The 21,771-nt window shown below is 42.9% G+C and overlaps 2 protein-coding genes across 2 annotated transcripts; both read right to left on the minus strand.

Annotated features, from left to right (window-relative positions):
- Nucleotides 1-1,453: 1,453 nt before the first annotated feature.
- On the minus strand, nucleotides 1,454-9,762 carry ccdc138 (coiled-coil domain containing 138). The gene is made up of 11 exons (XM_079276645.1): nucleotides 9,672-9,762; nucleotides 9,387-9,524; nucleotides 9,026-9,145; nucleotides 8,256-8,333; nucleotides 8,011-8,124; nucleotides 7,252-7,404; nucleotides 7,042-7,158; nucleotides 6,222-6,435; nucleotides 4,454-4,627; nucleotides 2,318-2,456; nucleotides 1,454-1,854 (listed from the first exon to the last, which is right to left on the minus strand). Exons 1-11 carry the CDS (start codon nucleotides 9,696-9,698, stop codon nucleotides 1,728-1,730), a joined length of 1,401 nt encoding a protein of 466 aa, XP_079132771.1. The 5' UTR covers nucleotides 9,699-9,762; the 3' UTR covers nucleotides 1,454-1,727.
- Nucleotides 9,763-9,829: 67 nt separating this feature from the next.
- On the minus strand, nucleotides 9,830-14,444 carry LOC306783119 (uncharacterized protein; the record flags this gene model as incomplete). The annotated part of the gene is made up of 5 exons (XM_079276646.1): nucleotides 14,327-14,444; nucleotides 10,615-10,660; nucleotides 10,294-10,408; nucleotides 10,086-10,191; nucleotides 9,830-9,835 (listed from the first exon to the last, which is right to left on the minus strand). Exons 1-5 carry the CDS (start codon nucleotides 14,345-14,347, stop codon nucleotides 9,830-9,832), a joined length of 294 nt encoding a protein of 97 aa, XP_079132772.1. The 5' UTR covers nucleotides 14,348-14,444.
- Between the last annotated feature and the right edge of the window lie 7,327 nt (nucleotides 14,445-21,771).

A 21,771-nucleotide genomic window follows, 5' to 3' on the forward strand; every position in this document is an offset into this window, starting at 1 on the left:
AGCTGGAAGAAGTTTGTAGATTCCTTCAGCATGAGTTCATGTCAATTACAGTAAAATTCCCAAAGTGAAAAGTAAAATAAATAAAAATACATAGAAACTGTCATTTCCATCTCCACTGTCCATCAACAAATCATATGTTTGTCAAATTGTGTCATGTTGTTGCCCTCCTGAAGCCTCAAGATTTAAAAAAAAAGAAGTTAATTCCGCAATATGTTTATTCAAACTTTTAGGGCAGAAAAGAACATTCATGGATTATGCAAAACCACGAATTCTGTTCAATTTCATGTTTTTTTCCCCATCCAATGCCAACATTTTTTTAATTCCCACTTTCTGCAACATCTGTGCATGAAAACGACGGTATGGTCAAGGTGAGGGACAGATGGTGTGGCAGATAAACTATGGAGAAGGTATGTTAGGGTTAAGCAACTAATAAAAAGTCAATTTTATATTGCACAAAAGTTGGACGTAAATAGTGAGGGCGCAGTCACCAAATAGGAACAAATGAAGATGAATGGTGGAAAGTCAGGACACAATTAAGAGTTCATTCAAACCGCAATGAACACGAATTCTGTCTCTCTCAAGTGCTCATAACAAGATTGCTGAATTGGTTATCTGAGATTATTACATTTCTTAAACTCTGATCCTTGATGGTAACATTATGATCTTGACAGATCCTTTTTAATTAACCACACTACAGCCGTCTTGAAGTGACATAAAACAAACAGAGATTTTGGGGGATTTGTGAGGGTTCATGGTGAGACAGATAGCCTGGGTGAAGGAATGACCGTTTACGTGGCCGCCGAGTGCAGAAGGTCTTCTGCTGTTGATCACGATGTTTCCGTTTGATATCATCCAGATGCAACACAATCCACAACAGCCACAGTATGGAAAGCAAAACAAAATGTGTTATCTATAATATAATCTCCTCTGCTTACGGCTGTTGACAGTTGGTGAGGTAGTGAAAATATAAGCAAGAAGATCATTTAAAAAGGTAGGCTGAAGACTCAATTATAGGATGGCGGTGAATCATACCACCCCCCCCCCCCCCCGGTCTCTATAACTATGCCCTGACTGTTCAGTTCTACCATCAGTGGGGATTTAAATTGTACTTATTGACAACAGTGCAATCATTTTTAAAAGGGCAATAAAAAAGAAATAGTTTTCCAGACATTTTGTGTTACAGAGTGTTGTTTCAGCCTCATAATAAACAGAAGTGGTTAGAAACCAAAGTACTTTGGGGTAATTCCATTCCATTCCATTAATGGGCTAAAACCTTTATCACGGTTGAACATAGGACGATCCAGAGGATTCCAAACCGCAAGAAAAAAGAAAAACGGGGGATTGAAAAAAAAATACCTTTAAGGACACTGGCAAGCAAGGCAGTCGTTTCCATCACAGAAAGACGGGTCACAAAGTGCAACAAAATACACAACAGTAAAGAAAGTACTTGTGACAGACAAAATAACTTCAACAACATTTTATAATATCAATAAAGAAACGGCCTGAATGTGTTATTTGAGGTAGAGCGAGTTGACAACTTGAAGTAATGCAACGTTGGAAATATGTTTAAAACAGTTTGAGCACATACAGTATGAAAGACCAAACAACGTGCTGACGTACTGAAACACAAGGTAAGTCACCTTTAGCCTAACTGTTGGAATTGGTAAAGAGGCCTTTTAAACACATGCGTGTGTGTGTGTGTGTGTGTGTGTGTGTGTGCGCGTGTGTTATTTGAGGTTGTGGAGGATGGACCTAAGGTTGATGCAGAGGAACGTGTGCGTCTGGTTGGCGTTGTGATGAACTTCTTGTATTTGGAGCTGGAGGGAGGACCGTTCAAACAGACCACGGTTCTTCCTGGAGAGAAATTAAAGAAAAACACAAGCCGTCAGTCCAAAGACAGTCAATGAAACCTCGTCCCAGGAGTCAGTCACGCTGCCGTACTTTGAATTCAATTTGAATGTTTTGAAAAGCACTTGACCGGTTGACTAGGTTAGCGAACACACGCTTGACCTGTTGAGTCCAGGGAATGCACACTACTAAACTTTGTCCAGATGTGGAGGCGCTAGAAGAAAAGTCAGCAATCGCCAAAGTTCTACCGATTCATCGTCTGGGAAGCATGAATGTCTGTACAAACGTTTGTGTCGCTGCATCATATAGCTGTCGAGATACCTCACTCTTTATCAGTCTGTGGGGACACGTAAAAGAAATAAGAGTGCGTATTGTTGCATTTCTCGCAGTTATTTACTCGCCATGATCAGAGACAAGTTGATCCCTGTTCAGCGTGTGATGTTATCAGTGTCGAGATGAGTGCGTCTACCTGATGTTGGAGAGCTTCTGCAGAAGGATGGAGAGCTTCTCCAGCGTTGGGAACTCCAGACGAGGGTTTTTCAGAAGCTGGGAGGCCGTTTGGAAAAACTCCTTACAGCTACACGCCTCCAGGAAGGGATTCAAGTAGCCTACAAGCACACCAACACGAGCAGAGCACAGATAGAAGCATGTTATGGAAACGATTCCCGTAATAACCCCCCCCCCACACACACACACACACACATGAAACAGAAAGGACAAAGGCATCAGTCTGCACAGATGGGAGCTGCACTTTTTTTAATAACCACAAATGTGGACCTCATGATTTCCTAAAATGATTTGATTTCTGTAAACGGACATTTGTTTCCGCTCCTTTTAAAAGAAACTCCAGTCTTTGGCCACACAAAAGGGGGCGGGAATACAATGTGAGCTGGCATCCAATCACAGCAGAGGATTGGACGGGGAAGAATAGGATCACTGACACGACCTTATAACGAGCTGCTTTCTTGCTCATTTGGCATCAAACTCTAGATTTCCTAAACTAAAGTATTTAGTGTGACGTCAAAAACTACGTACCTGTAGCTGAACATAATCAGGTGTAGGGCTGCAACTAAAGACTGTTTTACTTAATTAATCTGCCAATTCTTTTTGAAGAATTATCATTTAGACATTAAAATAAAATAAACGGTGCAACAGGCCCCTCACAAGAGGACATCGACCATAGTGATGGTTTTTATCCGACCTACAGTCCAAACTCTAAGAACCCCGAGATTGTTTTTACTGCGAATGTCAAACTGTGTGACCACAATGTTCCTCTGGGATATTGAACCAATTAAACAAACTAATTCTTAACTTTTTGGACCACTTGCTGGTTTATTTTTCAAAATCTCCCAGCCCTGATGGACAGACCCGGGGTCTGAAGAATGTTTGCAGCACTTCTGCCCACACTGCCCAGTCTTCTGGTGGATCTTCACCTTTTCTAATGTGCGATAGATTCTACACATATGTGGCTACACGGCTACAGATGGAGACAGACACACACACACACACACACACACTCCTCATGGGTTTGATGGTGGATGATATAAGCGCTGCGGGACACTTCACATATGAAGAAACAAAGAGGGAAAAGTCCTTGTCTGAAGTAGTTTAACCAGGTCAGGGAGGCTTTCTGTGAAAACATACAAACACTACTCTACTGTAGCGAGCATGAAAAGAACACATGTACACACACAGTGGGTTCATAACACACTGCATGAAGCAGTTTGGTGGTAAATGTTTCAGTAGAAGCCAGTAAAACACTGTTGCTGACTGTGTATGCGTGTGCTGAGGTGGCCAACTGCATTTTGTGGTCCATTAACATGCGAGATGTATTGTGTAACTGAGCTTGTGTGTGTGTGTGAGCGAGTACAATCTGACCTTTTTGTTTAGTTTGGTTTTATTGGAAAAACCTTATTGGAAAACTTTTCCCGTCTCCTCATTACTGCTTGTAAAACACAATAATTAGCAAGACTTGCTAGACTTACAGTCCCCTTGAAACACACAACTGTATGTGTACACACACACACACACACACACACTTCTGGCCCCAGTCACCTCCAGCACATGGCTCTGCTGTGTACCACTGTAGCACACAGCAGATCTTAAACCATACGGCTCACAGCCCTCCATGGAAACACAGCTGTGCTCTCCACCTCTTTGTCCATCCATAAAAGAGCCAGGAGGTGCTGGAGGATCAAGGTTTCGTGACGGGTTCTTAAATCTCTTGCATGACCAGTGCTTATGATTGATGTGCGCTCAGGCAAACCGTCACTTTTCACATGTGGTTTTTTTTTATGTCACGATGATGTGGAGTGATCCTGCAGGAGGAGCTGGTATCAATCATGTGGTCGTAGAGACGGTCCATAAATCTGGGCTAGAGGAGCGATCACAGCAGCTTTCGAGGCCACGTTGACCCCAGATAAAGGGAAGTATATCATTTATAAAAAAAGAAGTGCTGAAGTTCCTAACTCCTAAAAAAAAGGGTTCATACCTTGACTTTCTTTGGACTCCCTCAGTGCAGTAAAGTGTTAGTTACAATATTTTTGGTTCATAATTAAGGGTGATGGGTTCTACGCTAATGGTCATCTGACAATTTCCTGCTTACGGGACTGTTCAGCCAGCTGCACGAGGATGTCTACAGGCGCGTGCAGACCTCCACGGCCGGCCTGAAGCATCGACAGCAGCGCACACACTCCTCCATAGCGGACGAAGAGGCCTCGGCTCTCCTCAGACATCAGGTCGGTACGGAGACTGTCCAGAGCCTGGGCCAGCACATCCGCTGCAGACAGGACAGAGAGACATTTATACATAAAGAGATTCTAAATTCAGCTTGAAATCATTTCCGTGGGATCACCTCAAAAGAGTTTCGAGAATTTCTGAAGTTCTTAGACAAACACTGCTGGATTGATGCAACCTGACATGGGATAAAAGCGTTCTTTTTTTCACTCTGGACTGAGTTTGGTTAGCCGTGTCTCAGAATGGTTCCTATTATGTGTAAGATCCCAGCAAATGTCTCTCCATTATACCCAATCTGCTTTCACATCAATCCGGAGAAGGAGAACCCGGTCAGCAGATTGACAGCAAATATTCTCTATGGAAACATTCCGAGGGAGCCCTCGAGCACTACGAGCAGATGGAAGGTCAGTTCAGAGGAGAGCTTCATGAAAATATGTCGGAATATGTACGGTACACCCACAGAGAGCACTGGGAATCTTAGTGGGGAAGGCCAGGGAGCAAAATGTGGATACAGCTTAAAAACTCCTTGCCCCCTTTCGACTAGGAGCCTAAAGCCACGCTAGAGGCTGTGTGGGACTAATGCTCTTTGTAAAGAAAACTACATTTTAAGATAGACATAGGCGGTCCAAAGAAATTAATACATTTTGAGTCATCCTCTGGGGAGCGTGAATGTCTGCCCCGGTTTCATAGGAATCCTTCAGATGTTTGTGGAGATATTTCACTTGGAACCAAAAATATCTGGTGGCAGTAGACAAAAACTCAAGTAGGACCGAAGTCATTCGGATACATCCTCTGGGGACCTTGAGTATATTTACAAAAGTTCATGGCAATCCTTCCAATAGGAGTCAAGAAGGTTCAACAAATATCAACCTCTTGTTGGCACTTAGACATGTGAGTGAGGAATGACCTCACAATGACTCTGGTGACCATGTGCGTATGTTCAAACTGTCATGGCTATCCATCCAATAGTTGTTGAGACTTCAGTGACTCACTGAGTGATGTTGTCATCTCTTGTGCCTCAGTGTTAGTCAGGCCAAAAACAACCGGTGTTTGCCCTGATCAGCTGATCCGACTGATCCTTCCCTTTCAGTCAGTTTTTTGATGAATGACATCACAATTACTAAACATGCGTTAAGTGCAATCGGAATAAAACACTGAACATACAAAGTACTTTATTCACTCCATTTCAAATGTTATGTCATTATCCAGAATCACTCTCTTCCATGATATTTGTTTTCCTTTGTGGAGCCAAAATGGCTTCGTCACAAAACAAGAACATTTCCAAAAATGTCTCTTTTCCTTTTTTTTGACTTTTAGATTTATACACATTCAACTGCATATAAAAGAGTATCTACAACACAAACCGATCACAGAAACCCTTAAATAATTTATAACTGTTTTTATTTATTTAAAGATTTATTGCTTTTCTCAGTTTTATATTTTTGTAAAATTGGATTTTTTTTTGGACAAAACAAGGAATTTAGGGTGCCAACTTGGGCTCTACGAAAATTGCCACGGGTCATTTTTTTTTACACTTTATAGACCTGATTATCTGATTTATTGTTCTAATCTTAACATCCTGCTTTGTGTTTGTATTTTAAAGATACAGTATGCACATGTGTTTTCAGTGTTGTTACCTTGTGTGACGGTGCGGAGGATGATGAGGGTGGACAGGATGCGTGTGTGAGGACAAGGGCTGCGAGAAAGGGGCCAGCTCCTGCAGGGGCCACCAGCAGCCCCCCCGTGGGGCCGGGGCAGGTCTGCATCTTCAGACTGAGGCCCCGTTGACTGGACCGGGGGCTTTGATACTTCCTCTCCTATCCGCCGCAGCGTGGCAGAGAGCGCCACATGCTACACGCACATACCGGAAAACACACATTGTTCAGAATTCACTGGGTTACTGTGCTCGCGCTCAGGTACTTTTGTGCCATAAAATACGACCGATACGCAGACAATGATCTTAATCGTAACGGCAGAGCGGTATTTGTCACGGGTGGCTCTGGAGGAGCTCGTGACCCTTAAAGATACAGAGACAGGGACGGCCTGTCTAGACTCTGCGCCACACACAGAGACCAGGCAGGGGGACTTCGGATAACCGCGCTTCTCCAATGAACACAAGATGGAACTCGACAGGACCGCCACACATTAAAGGCCGCCGTGCAGGGAGATGTAGCGATAGAGTGGATATCCCCTGCTCGAAGTGGATGTGTAGCTACGTCTTGAGGGAAAACCGCGTGCCGTGTTTGGTTTCACTTGCTTTGGTGTTGTGAAAGTGACCGAGCAGCTTTCTGTAGAATAACGCTCATCTGTTGCGAGACCAAACGCCAATAAATAAGGATTTAACAAGCGTTCTGTTAGAAAACGTAACCTCACTCCCCTGTGGTGTTGCTTTTTCACCACCCAGATGATCTATTACAGAGGACGGTGGATATCCAAAATCACTCCCAGGTCCTTTACCTGTGTGCTGCTGTCCATGTGTCTTAAAGCCCAGTGGACGAGGCGAAGAAGGTTGAGGACGAGGTCAGGTTCTGCCAGAGGAGCGTGACGAAGCTGATCCGCTAATAACGGCAGCACCTAAGGAACCAAAGGCAATTCATGCGTCTCGATCTGGCGAGAGGATGGCGATATGTGCATTGAACTGCTCGCTGCTACAGCGAAACATGTCACCTTGAGGCATCGCTCGTTCAGAACGAACTCCGGAGGCAGACGCCGGTCGACATCTTTCCCTTCGGTTGGTGCGACCGATGAGAACGTCTGTCCATCGAGCACCCAGTCCAGCAGAAGGGCCAGGAGCTTCAGTCGGGTGGGACTGGAGCTGCGCTGAAGGAAAGAGGGCGAAAATACAAAAGGGTTAAATTCCATTTCTAAAAAGCAGTCATCTGCAACGTACGTTGTTTTAGGTAAAAAGCTGTTGTTTTAATTAGACCTTTATCCTCTGGATTCTACAATATGTTTTGCACGGAGTCACAATGAGCGCCTCGAGATATGAAGAACGCTGACCAACAGTTATAACTATATCTATTTGAAGTTCAGCCATGGGACATGCAGGCGTATCCGGAAAAAGTGTGAACATTACATCAAGACCGGGAGTTTAACGGGGAGCCTGAAGCTGTTAATTAAACTGTGGAAAAAGTGATGGAATGAAAGTTTGGCTCACTCAATGTTCTCTTACCGGGGAAAGGAAAACATCATCTTTAAAATGCTACTGAGCTGAGATCCCAACTGTATATCCACCGATATTCCTCTTCATCAACAACAACGACTGTTTAATAATTCATCGTGTCAGCTGGCAGGATGAGTGCGGTTTGTGGAAAAAGGACTGTTGTACTCCTCTCAGCTTGGATATGTGTTAAGTGTGTGGAAACCCTACCGATTGACGGTACATCAGACTGTAACAAAGAACACCCACGAGAGCTGGTGAACTACCCTGTAGCTGTGTTTTCCACACGCAGCAGGTTTCTCCTTTCTGGATGGTTTAACACACTCTGTGCTCTTAACTTCTGGACAGCCTCTCTGTGCTAGGCTGTGCTCGTATTTCCTCTGGAGAAAAAACAATTAATAGTCAATTACAAATATTTACGTCATAAACTCCCATGCTACAGGAAAGAAATGCGTGCAAAGTTATTTTTAGGGTTTCAGACCATCACAGCAGAGTGGGAATATGTGCTCACCTGTAAGTTCTCCAGTCGAGCCTGCACCCTCTTGGATTGGCTCTCCAGCTTTTTATTCTGTTCATTGATCTCATTCAACTGTTGGCGTGAAAACACGAAACGTTCAATCTGCAATGCGAGACCTACTGCGTAGACAAACATACCGGTACATATGTTTCATTCGGTGCAGACAAATCACTTCGGCACACTTTTTGAAGCATTTTTAAAGAAATAAAAGCTTAATTCAAAAGCAACAAAAACACTTTTAGTTCCAGAGACACACTTATACCCCCAAAAAACAAATGCAAACTCAGGGATTTCACTTTACGGATTATTATTATGTCATAGCGCCCTCCTGTGGTCCAAGGTACTAACTGTTCGGTGTGAGTCTTCTACTCCTCCGCTCATAATGAAGTGAGTATTTAATCACTTCATGTTTGAAGAAAGAAAAAAATCCAGTCAAACATTTGCTGGTTCTTGGCAAACTGAGCAGATATCAGGTGTGGTTGCCGTAGACTTCACTTTGGATATTACTCCCGAAGCAAAACACATTACACACACATGATACAACCTGCACATTTAAAACACATTGATCAAATTAAGACTTTCAACTATATCGATCTGCAGCCTTGTTGGTCAAAATAAAAGTCTTCTGGAGTTGTTTGTTGATTTAAGACACTGCAACATCTCAGCCCTGGAGTTAATAGAACTATAGAATGTTGTCGGACTTTGTCAAACCTTGAAGACACCAACAGACAGACTCTCGTGGTGTGGATGTGGTCACTTCTAACCTGTTTCTTCATGCTCTCATTCAGCTCCTTGATGGTGTCGAAGCTGGACCTGAGCCTCCTGTTCTCCTTGGTCCTCTCGCGAAGAACATCCTGCAGCTGGCTCACCTCATGCTGCTGTTTCTGGTGACACACACACACACACACACACACACCAAACAGTGCAGCCACTACGACGCCTGAACACTTCAGAGGTACATTACGCTGACTTGAGTTTTTGCTATTTAAATTCTTTAATAGTCACTCCACTGGACCCCCCCCCCCTCCCCCTCCCCCTCCCCCTCATGTGATGGGAAGTCCTCAATAATCATTCAACACATTCCTCGTGTTGAACGTGACCAGATGGAACCTTTGTGCGTCTCACCTCCTGTTCGGCTGGTATACGAATGAGTAGCATCTCCTCCAGGCCGGCAAGCCTCCCAACAGCCTCTTCCTGTTGCTTCAGCCTCCTCTCTCGATCCTGCAGCTCCATCTCCCACTGCTGTTGGCTGTCTCGCTCTGCCTGCATACAAACACACACACACACACACACACATCTGTAGGTATCCTCGAATAACACACAAGGAAACTTTCACCCAGTCACTGTCTCTGAGTTGCATTTCCCCCAATTTGCTGATAAACCATCTCTACGATTGTTGTGCTCTTTCACCTTTAGTTGTTCAGCGATGCTCATCATCTCCTGGTACACCGTTGCTAGTACTAGGGAAGAGGAACGGCGTGAGACAGGAAGTTGCCGAGCTCTCTGCAATTCCCCGTCAGTCTCAGTTTCCTGGGACCCAGGGCTACCATACACGCAGGAGGGCAAGCTCACATCTGGACAAATGGAGGTATAACAGAGGTAAAGCCCAGGGCAAGCTCATTATCCATCTACAGCAGCAGGTTGTAAGGAAAAGTCAGAAATGTCAGCAATAACAGGTACGTAGGTAAACTAATTGAAAGGACTCAGATGACATGCAAGGACTTATCACCGAGGCCTATTTTTATGATTCCTTATCTTGTCAGCATCTGCTACTTTGGGTTTGCTATAAAAGGTAATCAGTTCTTCTACTCGGAGAGCACAAACCGCTCTGACACACGCACCTGTTTCTGTTAAATGCACCTGAGAATCCTGAAGTGGGGCAGCTGCAGAGTCCCCACTCAGGTCGTGCAGACCACGACCCCTGCCGAACCTGAGAAGAGAGACGGGGGCACGTTTGGCTTGGATCAAGGCACAAATACTCAAAACACAAATGTGGAAACGGTATTCGCAGGAGCAATCTCATCAGACTCACTGGTCAGGATGGTCGGCGACTGCTTTGAACAGCTCATGCAAAGCTTCGCTGTAGCATTTCAGCTCTTTGCTCGGCCGGTTGGATCCGTTGGACAAACTTAGCCTCCGCACGGCCTCTGAAATAAGGAACAGAATGCAACGTTTGACATAATATTCAGTGAAGGTCTGTCATTTTTTCATGCCAAGGATTAGATTCGGGGTTACATTAATTAGTGTAATTAGATAAAGACTCAGTTAAAAACATAAATAAGTGTGCTTAGTGTTAGAAACCTGCTAGAACCCAATCAAGAACCCGTGGTTCTCTGAGTGAAGTTGCTCTTACCATCACTGGTTGCTGAGGCGACGTCAATGTCTTCTGGAGGTGGCAACTAAAAAAAAATCAGGATAACGACACGTTTTAGCGTAAAGTAACAGCGAACATATTGGACCGCTGACAGAACAGTAGACATGCTGGATAATGCACAACAGTTACATTGTTACAATAGGACAGCACTGTAACCACGAAGCTTCAAAACAAGCCGAGTGTGTGTGTGTGTGTGTGTGTGCGCGTGACTCGAACCTGTTTCCTCCTCTCCAAATATTTCTGCTTCAGCTTCTCAACTGTTTCAGCCAAGTCGGACTCTTTAAGCTGCAGGTTCATAGCTGCTGTTGATACGGTTACACTGTCGCGAGAGTGTGACTGCGGGCTTGTTCCTTTGCCTCTAACGTTTGTGTCAAAAAAAAAAATATTTAAACAAAAAATTAAAACAAACGTCCGGTTTAAACTTTCAAAATAATACCATTTTCATAAATATGGATAGCTTTCGTTGCTATTTAACATGCATTATTTTGAATTTCCAATCGCCAAAGTTCCAATATCACTCGAGTTAACCACGAGAATTGATCTGACCTTTGTTGCTTATGGTGGAAACAAAACACAATTCAAATTTAGCGTATGAATGATCACGTGATGTTTAAACTCTGTCTTCCCCGCAGGTAGCGCCCTCTAGTGGGGGAGGACGAAACTGAATATTTGATTACAGTTCAGATTTACTTATTACTAGATTGTTGACGAAACATTAGCAGGAAAACAGGCTTTAATACCAGCCGAGTTGGCAGCAGGCTATCTAAATAATAAAAATAGTTTTTGCTTGTTCTTATTCCTACAATATTCTGAATATAGCTACAGTAAGTCAATGTCCATGTTCAGAGTGTTTTCTCATGGTCATGCCAATGATTACTTTTGAATCAAGTGAATTCATTCAATTCCCCCCTTATACTTTCACTAAGACTCTTCTCAAAATGTATCTTATTTTAGTTTTTTCTGTGATATTTGTGTCCTAGAAAACAAAAGTTAAGAATGCACATGGGTAGGCTACTACATTTCTTTATTGAAATCTACGACTTATATCTGCTGTGTTTTTCTGAGTTGTGTTGTACATCTACTGTATTTGTTGAAAATGTGAGTTGTTTCACCTCAAGGAGCTATTTGCTGCATTTCTTACATGAAACAAGGCAATCGAGGTTTATATTTGGTGTAAACAATGCATTTGTCAGTTTTATAAATGAACAAATTTCATCCCATTTCAGTTTTTGATATCCTGAGGCAAGCTACTTTTTTTTCCTGAAGCTGAAAGACTTCCTTTCTCATCCAGCTACATTGCAGTTACACCAATAGGCCAGAGAGCGTCAGTGCCTCACCGGAGACAACAGCATCGAGCTCTCTCTGAGTCTGTTTTTCTTGAGTCAGTCCACCGGAACAGCAGTTCACTGATATCCACACACAAGATGCAGTATGTGTTGATTAAATATCATGTATTCATTTGATATTCCACAAACAAGACTGATGCACATGTTTTTGTTTTCTACAACTTTTCCTGATTTATTCAATATTTTTGTTATACACATCACAGCAAAACTGTGGTGTGTACTGTAGTGCGTAATTATGTTGTAAATGTACCATAAAGTACAACAAACTAATTGTAAACACATTTGTAAAAACAAAGGCCAATAATAATATTACAGGACCCTTCAACTGCTGTTAACAAACATTTAAATATTTAAAAAATTCAACATATCTTCGGTAATAAAATTGGAACGCTAACAATTATAACTTTTATACATTTTAAAATACAGTACCACCACGTCACTGCCAGCTCATTTTACAGCAACACAAACACATTCTGAGGAGCTTCAGTGATAAAATAGGAATATCAAAGTGAGTCTTTCTTCGGGTTATCCACAGATTAACCTTGCTGCTCCCTCAGCCTCTCTCTTGCCGACAGCGTAGCATTTAGCCATTATGTTTGGCAAGCAGTGCCAAGTTTGCTCTAGACTTGAACTAGGCTTAAAGATTAATGCCGTTTCTCTTTTTAGGCTAATTGGTGGCCATGCCATTAATACACACACTCATAATTCAATCACTTTGTCCCTGCAGGCTCTCGCTGACGTTGAGAGAAATTAGCCGGCAAGAACACTCAACACCGATCTTCATTAGAGAGGTATTTGCTTTGTCCACTTTATATGGAAATTACTGTTCTGTTATGTTAATCGGTCATATAAGTTCCCTTATTCAGGGCTTTGCTGTCCACTCGTGCTAAAAGGGAAATGATGTGACATCATCTGCGATGCATTTTGTGTGTGTGGCTTTGGTAGGTTTGAATCATGATCGGGTCAGAGGTTAAATTTACAGTCAGGGTTGAGGTCAAAGGCCATGTAGTCAATATCAAATTATCATAGTGTCGTGATACAGCCCTGTTTTTTGCGTATATGTAAGGGTGTAATATCTGTAGCTCTGCACACTACTGTATGTGATGTCTATCTTGTTGCTCTGCAGCCACATACTGCAACTAAAACAGCACTCAGGGAAAGAGTCAGAGGGCATGTAGAGCTATAAAGAGCAGACATGGCATTCTTTGAATCTAACATGCAGCAGTGTCTCTGTTTTACCACTTTGCAATTTGACAAAAGCAATCCACAGATAATGACAATATAATTAGGGTTGATTGTCACTGAACAGTGGGACTTCCATTTCAAGTGCAATCCTCCTCTTTATTGTAGCAGATTTTATTGACCCTGTTTTTAGCATGCAGCTCGAAATAATTATTGTGCGTCTGTGCACTGTACGTGTGTGTATGTGTACTGTATGTATGTGTGTGTGTGAGTGTAGAAACTGGTACACATACAGTGCAGACAGTCTAAAGGGATGTGCCCGGCAGTTATCGTCCGCACCCTCTGTTTTTTGACAAACATCGTAAACACATGAGCCAGCCCAGGGGATACAACCAGACAAAAGCAATCAAGTCCTATCATTGAATTAACAGCATATTGCTGTGTTATATTGCAAAAGCAATTATCCCCTGTCTCATGATACAAAGCCATGCACATGCACATGCAAGCACTATCCCGCTCAATTAAAGTAGTGATGGCAGCGCTCTGCTGTGAAAATGATTGCGTTTCAATTGGGAGGACTCTTTGAGTCCACAGAGCAGTATTATGTATGCTAATGCAAGCTGTAAAGACGGATCTGGGGTTCAGGGGGGGCCCCGGAGCAATTACACTGCTTCAGATTCCGGACAAGACACTGTGTCCCTGGGCATGCAAGGCACTTTTATGTGCTTTTCCATATTAAAAATATATTTTTGGAACATCATAGGAAAGAAAATGTGAAGCCTGAGACATAAGGTTGGACTGATGCAAAGGGTGAATATAAAAGAAATGGTAGTAATCATCTCTGAGACAGTTCGTTATGTTCATATCTACAACATTTTCCCAAATGTCAAGGGTCAGTCAAGAGCAGTAAACCTAGAGGCTGGAAGCAGGACTAAAGTGTTCTGCTCAGAGGCACTTTGGCAGAGTTACAACAAGGCAAATTATCGCAGCGTTTAGTTAGATTATGATTATAATTATTATAATGAAACAATCAGTGCTACAGTAATTGCAAAAGAAAGCTTTTAAAGACACAATTCATGATCCAAATGTAAAAATGTGTCTAGCTGCTCCACCAACTCATAAAAGGTCAAATCGCCCCAAATCAGAAAAACATATTTTCTCACCCTGTCATGTATCTTAGCCATGCAGATTGTTTCGGTTGTACATGCCAATGTTTTGATCCAGTTGTGAAACTTGTGCGGCCGCCACAAAACAAACAGTGATGGTGAAAATGAATTAGCCTGTGATGCCCAAAGAAAAAATGAAATCCAAAGAGCTGGAAAAAACCGAAACATTTGGAAAACATTTGAGAAACAAGGACCTCTCTGTCGACAGCATGGCCAATGAAAGTCATGATTTGGGCGCACTGATCCTTTAAAATGGGAGAACTGGAACTTGTAGTCGCTTCTCAAACTATTTTACGGTGGCATCATTACCTTCTCATGCTTCTCATGGATTACGGTATCATTAGGTTGATTAAAAATAGCACTTGTAGATGAACTATGCTAATCAAAACATGCATTGCTAAATACAACAAGTGTATGTAAGAGGCTAAATGGTACCACTGTAGTACATGATACACTCAAACTAAAGCAACATACTTGCTCATAGCTCAATTGTTTATGATGTTTTTAATTAAGTTTATAATCTTCTTACGAAACTAAACCGACTTAAATTCCTGACACTTCTTTTCCGGAGTTACCTGTTCTACTTATCCGGTCCAGCACATTTGCGGAGTCAGAACTCATGCAATCAGCATTACCACCAAAGCCCGGCAGGATTTATCCTCATAATAACTTCTGGTGTTCAAGAGCCTCTAATAGCTTTGTCCGATTATATTTATTAGATTAATTTCAACAGATTTAATTGACACATGAATATTTTAATGTTTACCCCTTACATCGTGTACAAGGCCTTTGGGGCAGGAAACCAGGAGGAGGAGTAGAGTAAATCCTGTTCCCGGGGAGCCCCTTGAAACCAACCTTTTTTTTTTTGTAATTGAAACGTATGAAAATGTTTTAATTATTCAATGGATTCATAGTTTAATCAGACTTTTAGATTAGTCTGATTATTCTGCTGCTGAAAGATAAATGAATTGCTGATTATAGTTAAGTAGGTAAGAATAACAGTAGATTAAGTGTGGCAGAGCATTAGAAAGTGTTTGGGAATGATTGTGTTCTTGTGTTATTCTCCTGGTAATACGCCACTAAAAGTTACATGTTGTTGTGTGAATGCGTACTAGATTTCTCTAGTTGTTTATTAAAAAGACAGGTGACTTAGTTTCTCTCTCTCTCTCTCTCTCTCTCGCTCTCTGTGCCTCCATTTTCAATTGCCTAAATTCCCAATTTTTTTCTCCTTTTCTCCCTCATGTTTCTGTCATTACCATACCTTTTCTCATCATGGTACTTTTAATGAACCCAACCTCAAAGTGATGTATGCACAACCTCTCGAGGAAACAGGTGGGCACGACTGGAAGTTGATCAGCCCCTTAAACACTTTGAAACGTGCGTCAAAGCCCCCATTTTTCAATGCTAGTGGCCTCCTTTGCTTTCAGGATGAATTGCTCTACTGTTAAATAGACTCAGCCTCTATAGGAGTTGAATACATTAACACAGTCCCTGACACTGATATTTGACCTCAACTCCCACTCACAGTACACACAACATTCCTTCCAGTATATGTGTGTGTGTGTGTGTGTGTGTGTGTGTGTGTGTGTGTGTGTGTGTGTGTGTGTGTGTGTGTGTGTATGTGAGTGTGCACAAGAGTTTTTGAAGGCAGATATGGACATCAATATACTTCATATGCTGACATTAAATATATTTGAACTTTTACCATTTTCATCTCTCAAAATATTAAGTTGGTTTATTCCATAGAATTTTAAGGAGCATCTACTTCTTCATGAGACAAAAAACGGTCGTCAAAAATACATTGAAGGGGAATCTGACAAAGATGTCCCCCTACAGTCTGGTCAGAATTAGGTCCTCCCATGCAGATAGACAGACAGACAGACAGACAGACAGACAGACAGACAGACAGATGCATTCTATGTGATATAAACTACTGTATGCCAGCTTTGCTCACTTTAAACGTCTGTTAGTCTTTCTATGTAATGGTAAATGGTAGATGGACTGTACTTGTATAGCACTTTTCTACTCTTCCAACCACTCAAAATGCTTTAACACTACATCTCATCATTCACCCATTCGCACCCATTCATACACTGATGGTAGGGGCTAACTAATTATTCATCACAGCTTGCGGGAGCAATTTGGAGTTAAGCGTCTTGCCCAAGGACACATCGACATGGACTAGCGGAGCCAGGGATCGAACCGCCGATCCTCTGATTGAAGGACGACCCTGCTCTTTATACACAGTTTACTTCCATGGGGCAGCAGTGGCCTAAAGGTTAGCCCATGATGAGTTAGCCCTGCCCAGATTTGTGCCCTTGAGCAAGGCTCTTAAACCCCAACTGCATAAGATAAAGACACAGGCAACCATTTCAGTTAAGGATGATCTAATATGCGAGAGAACATGACGATAGAGAAGGCAGAAGGACATGAACAGAGAGAGGAGAGGAGTTTAATAGAGAGGCTGTATCTATGAGAGGACCTTCCTCAGCGACCCTGGCGGTGCTGTCATTCCTGCAGCGTTGAGTCATGTGGGATGTTTCTGCGAAGTCTCGAGGCCCAGCAGCCCTTTTTTGGGAATGTCATGTTTTAACAACTCAGATGCCTTTTAATTCCCGCTTCTGAAAGTCTGCCTGTAAGTATTGGAATGTGTGTGAGGCAGCAGGCCAGACGCTTGTGTTTGGAAATAAACTGTCTGACCAATCTGATCGGCCTCCTTCTCAGGGACGTGGGAGCAGCAAGTCTGCGAATACACGACACACTCACGCATGCTTCCAAACACACCTGACAAAAATTGCTCTCTATTTTCACTGCATCCCCAATCGCTTTTACACAGCCAAGCATGCACATGCGCCATACTTGCACTCGCATGAACATAGATGAGGAAGTATGATTAAAAAAAAACAAATAATGTGCAAACACAAAACCACTCATGGCTACAGACGCAACACAAGTACTGTACAGATGTAAGCCAACAATCTACACACGTTGTCACACACTCAGCAGAGATCCTGGACGAGTGTGTGTTGAGAGAGAGAGAGAGCAAGAGAGAGAGAGAAAGAGGCCAATTGAAAGGCTAATTCTTTTTTTGATATTATTCCCACAGCAGTGCTGATGAGTCTGATGGAATGGCTGCCATTCAACTGCAGGAGGCTCCTAGGAGACTGGTAGAGTTAATGGACCATGTGTGTTCATATTATCATCTGTTTGTGTGTGTGTGTGTGTGTGTGTGTGTGTGTGTGCGTGTGAGTATTTCAGTCTACAAAAAGGAGGGCCATTGGAGGAGTGTGATGAAATAAGCTACAACAACATAAAAGGAACCTAATTGTTCCCTAAAGGCACAGTGTTAGGAAAGTGACAGGAATAACTCAAACCTCCCACATCCCAGCAGAAACACTGGCAACAACTGAGATTAAAGATTGCTGTTTCTTTCTTTTTGTACGTTTGAAAAAAAAAAAAACGGATGGAAAAATGGCTTGAGGAAAAGTCTGTGACAGACCTTTGAAATCACGGTTTGTGAATTGTGATATTTGAAATCCATCAATGTGTGACCACAAGCCTTGACTTGCTCCTGGGGATTAAAAAAACGAGATAAGAAACGGGGGAAATTCATGATATTCTTTTATAAATGTATGTATATGTTGTTAATCTCCCAGAAATCTCTCCTTTCTACTCACTGTTTTATTAGCATTGATATCCTAATTTAAATCAGCGGTGATAACTGCTCCAAATGTATGACTGTCCGTCAACGGAGAGTCAGAATACAGCCTCTACGTTGACACAGTGAGGTTCCCATGTAAAGGTTTCAGGCTCATTCCTGATGTATACCTTTATGATGTCAATGGCAAATGTCTGCTGTTTACCTCAGCATTATTAAGAGAGACAACAAATGATAATAGCCATGGTTCTCATGTCAACAGCTGGTTAGTCATCTGTCATTCCTTCCCCATCCAACAGGTCCTCAGTGTGTTCCCGCCATTCCCCTGCTGCACTGCTTCTTCATCCAAAACTTTTTCAGCAATGACTCTTCAGTCTGTTGTGTATCGTGTTTTTGGTGTCTGATACGCCTTCAATCTCTTTAGTCTATGACCCATTCTGGACTTCCTGGAATCTATTGCATCTGTACTTGCAAGTGACCAACGAGAGAAACGCAGCATTCTTTAACGCTGTACTATTTTCGGTTGGAGCAACTGCTAAGATGGGGAAGGACTTTATCTCAGGTTTATGAAGCATTACATTTGGCTTCATGTTCCTCCAAGTGCTCCTTCCAACTTCTGACAACTGCCCTATAAAGGCCAGTGTTTCCCCTCCAGAACCGCCTTGGGTGGCGTGCCATTTGCTTATGACACACCAATTGGGTTTCCCTTTGCAGCCATCACCTTTCCAAATTCCTGCTTTCATTCCTGTTATTCTGAGATTACCACAGACTGCAGCCCCTTTGCCCTCCCTTTGCTAATTTCTTCAGCTTGAAACCCTCCACCAGCCATCACCTTCTGACTCCCCAACCTCTGTCCATATATACAGAACGTTGTTCAAAGTTAAGTGGTGAAGTATTTCCAGAGTCCCTTCCAGCTGTTTCCAGCTAAGCCTCAACACATGTTTCGGGTGTACCAAGCTTGTCTGATGGCCTCCCCTTCAATCTGACCCATCTCACCACCAGATGTAGATAAGCTGACATCCAAGCCAACAAGCTAACATTCATTAGTTGTGTGATGGCCCCGGTTCTGATGAAACAGCTACAAAGTTGCCCGGGGTGCACTTATACTTTAGGGGTCTCCTTGAGTTTGAACACGGTGTTTTTATGGACTGGCAAAAAGTGAAATAACACACCCCTGAGGGTCAGATCAGAGAGGTTATTTCACACCCTAGCAGATATCCCTGTTGCCAATATCAGCAAGAAGTCCACTAATGGGAAAACCATCATTTAAGCTGAGATTCCATAATTGTAATATTCATCTAAAAGTTAACAGTATGTATCTGGAATGTATGTGGTCAAAAAATACTGATTATGCCTTTTAATGACATATTGTACAAACCGATATGTATCGGTCTAATCCTACTTTAAAGTGCTAATGGGTTGTCGCTGCCAAGCCTCTGTAAGGCTCATCAAAGCTCATATAAACAGATCAAACAAATACCAACACCCTGGCATTGAAAACACAGAGACACGGCGTGTAATTGTGTGTGTCCATGTGTAATGTGAAATAAGGGGGGGGGGGGTGTTTATGCATTAAGCCATCATATAAAGTGGAAAATGTATTTATTCTGGAAATGGTAGCAGTGACGTGACAAATAGATAAAAAAAAATAAATAAAAAAAAACACAAATATGTGTACTCGAGTGTCCTGATTGAGGAAACGGGGCCCTATATCATTACTGTAATCAAAATTGTCATTATTTTTTATTATCATCAGGACCATCTTGTTTTTTTTTTACATTTAAGTTTATTTTATCGTGTACATGCTCAGTTTTTATACGGGCCAAAATCAAATCAAACTGATCAAATCAAATCAGCTATCAGCTACTTGAAATTGTTTAAAACGTGGCAGCCAAAATGCTCCATTTGGGTCGAAACATGTAACCAAACAGAGGGTCTATTCTCCTCCAGGGCTCATTTGCATTTTCCTTGGTGTTAGCAACTCTGCTTCACAAACTCTTTCCCTCACTTACACATGCAGACACACACACACTCATAGTGAGGGGTGTGCGTGGGCAGAGAGAGGAATCCCTGATAAGCCAGTAGCCTGGCGGAGGGCACAGAGAAAGGAATGGCAGCTATGTCGGGCATTCACAACACTGTGTGGTGTCACCAAACAAAGCCTTCCCTTCTCCCGCCTGTCAAAGACACCATTGTGGCATTAGGAGAGAGCCTTTATATCACACACACATTCCACGCATGCTCCCCCCCACCACACACACACACACACACGCACACACAAACACATATAAAAAACCTACCATGTAAACATTTTTATAGATAAAGATGCAAACACGAAAGCATTTATATTCTCTGTATTTTTCCATACAATATTAACAATTCATACACAGCACATGCATGCACAAAGACAACGTTCATATGAACAGCTACAAACACAAAGCAACTATGAGACCATGCACAAGCGGGGTGCAAACACACACACACACACACAAAGGCACGTGTTGACAGGATGGAGACTTCCAGCAGAGAGGCTGGCATTCCCAGCATGGAGCCCCCAGTGAGAGTCACCTGTGAGTGGGTGGGAGCGAGGGGAAGCTTCCCTGCTCACTGGAAGTCTGGGAAGTTAATGACAGCTGACAAACTCACTGGGGGGTCGACAGCGAGAGTGTATGAGGGTTGTTCCTGTAAGAGAGAGGGAAGCTGTCCGTGAGTGTGAGAGCGAGCGAGAGATAGAGAGCTAGAGCGAGAGAGTGAGAGTGGTATAGCCTCTTCCTGTTGCTCTGACAAGCTCCTGACTGCTCCTGCCACCTCCACCTCAGCCACAAAGGACTCATGGGAAGGTGGACATGACAGGAGGGCGGGACTCACATATGTCTCGTGTCTGACTTTGCAGAGTGACTCTGCAAACACCTGTCAATCACTGTCGAGAGCTACAGTACAGCTGGAATGCGTGTGCTTGTATGTGATGTAACAGTAGCATGAAGGAATGGGATCCAGCTTTGATATGTTTACTTTTTATGATTTGAGTGTGAGGGCTTTAAAGTGTGTCATGTGGCAGGGAGAAAGAAAAGCTTGTGTGTGTTTTAACATCCGAAAAAGAACAGCCTTTGTGCTGATGTTGCAAAGCATTCAGTTTAACGGACGCTGCTTATTTCATGTGCAACAGTTAGTCCATACTGACATTATACCAGTTCGATTGGGTCATTGATCAGGGCGAGGCATGTAGGAAGGAGGACAACACCAACTTTATCTCATGATAAGATATTGGGAAACCAATCTGCCTGAACATAATTGTGCTACCCACATTACTTCATTGCCGATGTGTGGAGAGGGGTGGGTGGGCAGCAGATGCTGACAGGTTGAGATTATTTGGGGCTGGCTCTCCTGTCAGCCTCGTAGAGAGCTTCCCAGCATGAGGGTAACCATCACAGAGGAAGCTCCCAACTTCACTTCCCCATGTTACAGTGACAGGGCCTACCAGGACTCCGGGCCTGGACAAGAAGTCCTGCTGAGGGGCTTACTGGCTGCAGGGTGCCTGGTTAGATTGGTGGATAAAGACCTAGACAGTAGGGGCTGAGTACAAGGACAATAGAGGGACAGTAGAGGGACAGTAGGGGAGAGGGGGATTACCTGCCAATTAGGCAAAGTTAATGTGAAGAATGATGGATGTCAACCTGTCAGAACCCGGGAGGTGAGGGGGATCAACTGGATAAGCACCATGTTATCCCTCAGATTACACTCTCTACTGACATGATCACACACACAAACACACACACGCATGCAC

The sequence above is a fragment of the Melanostigma gelatinosum genome (assembly GCF_949748355.1).
Source record: "Melanostigma gelatinosum genome assembly, chromosome: 10".
NCBI lineage: Eukaryota > Metazoa > Chordata > Actinopteri > Perciformes > Zoarcidae > Melanostigma > Melanostigma gelatinosum.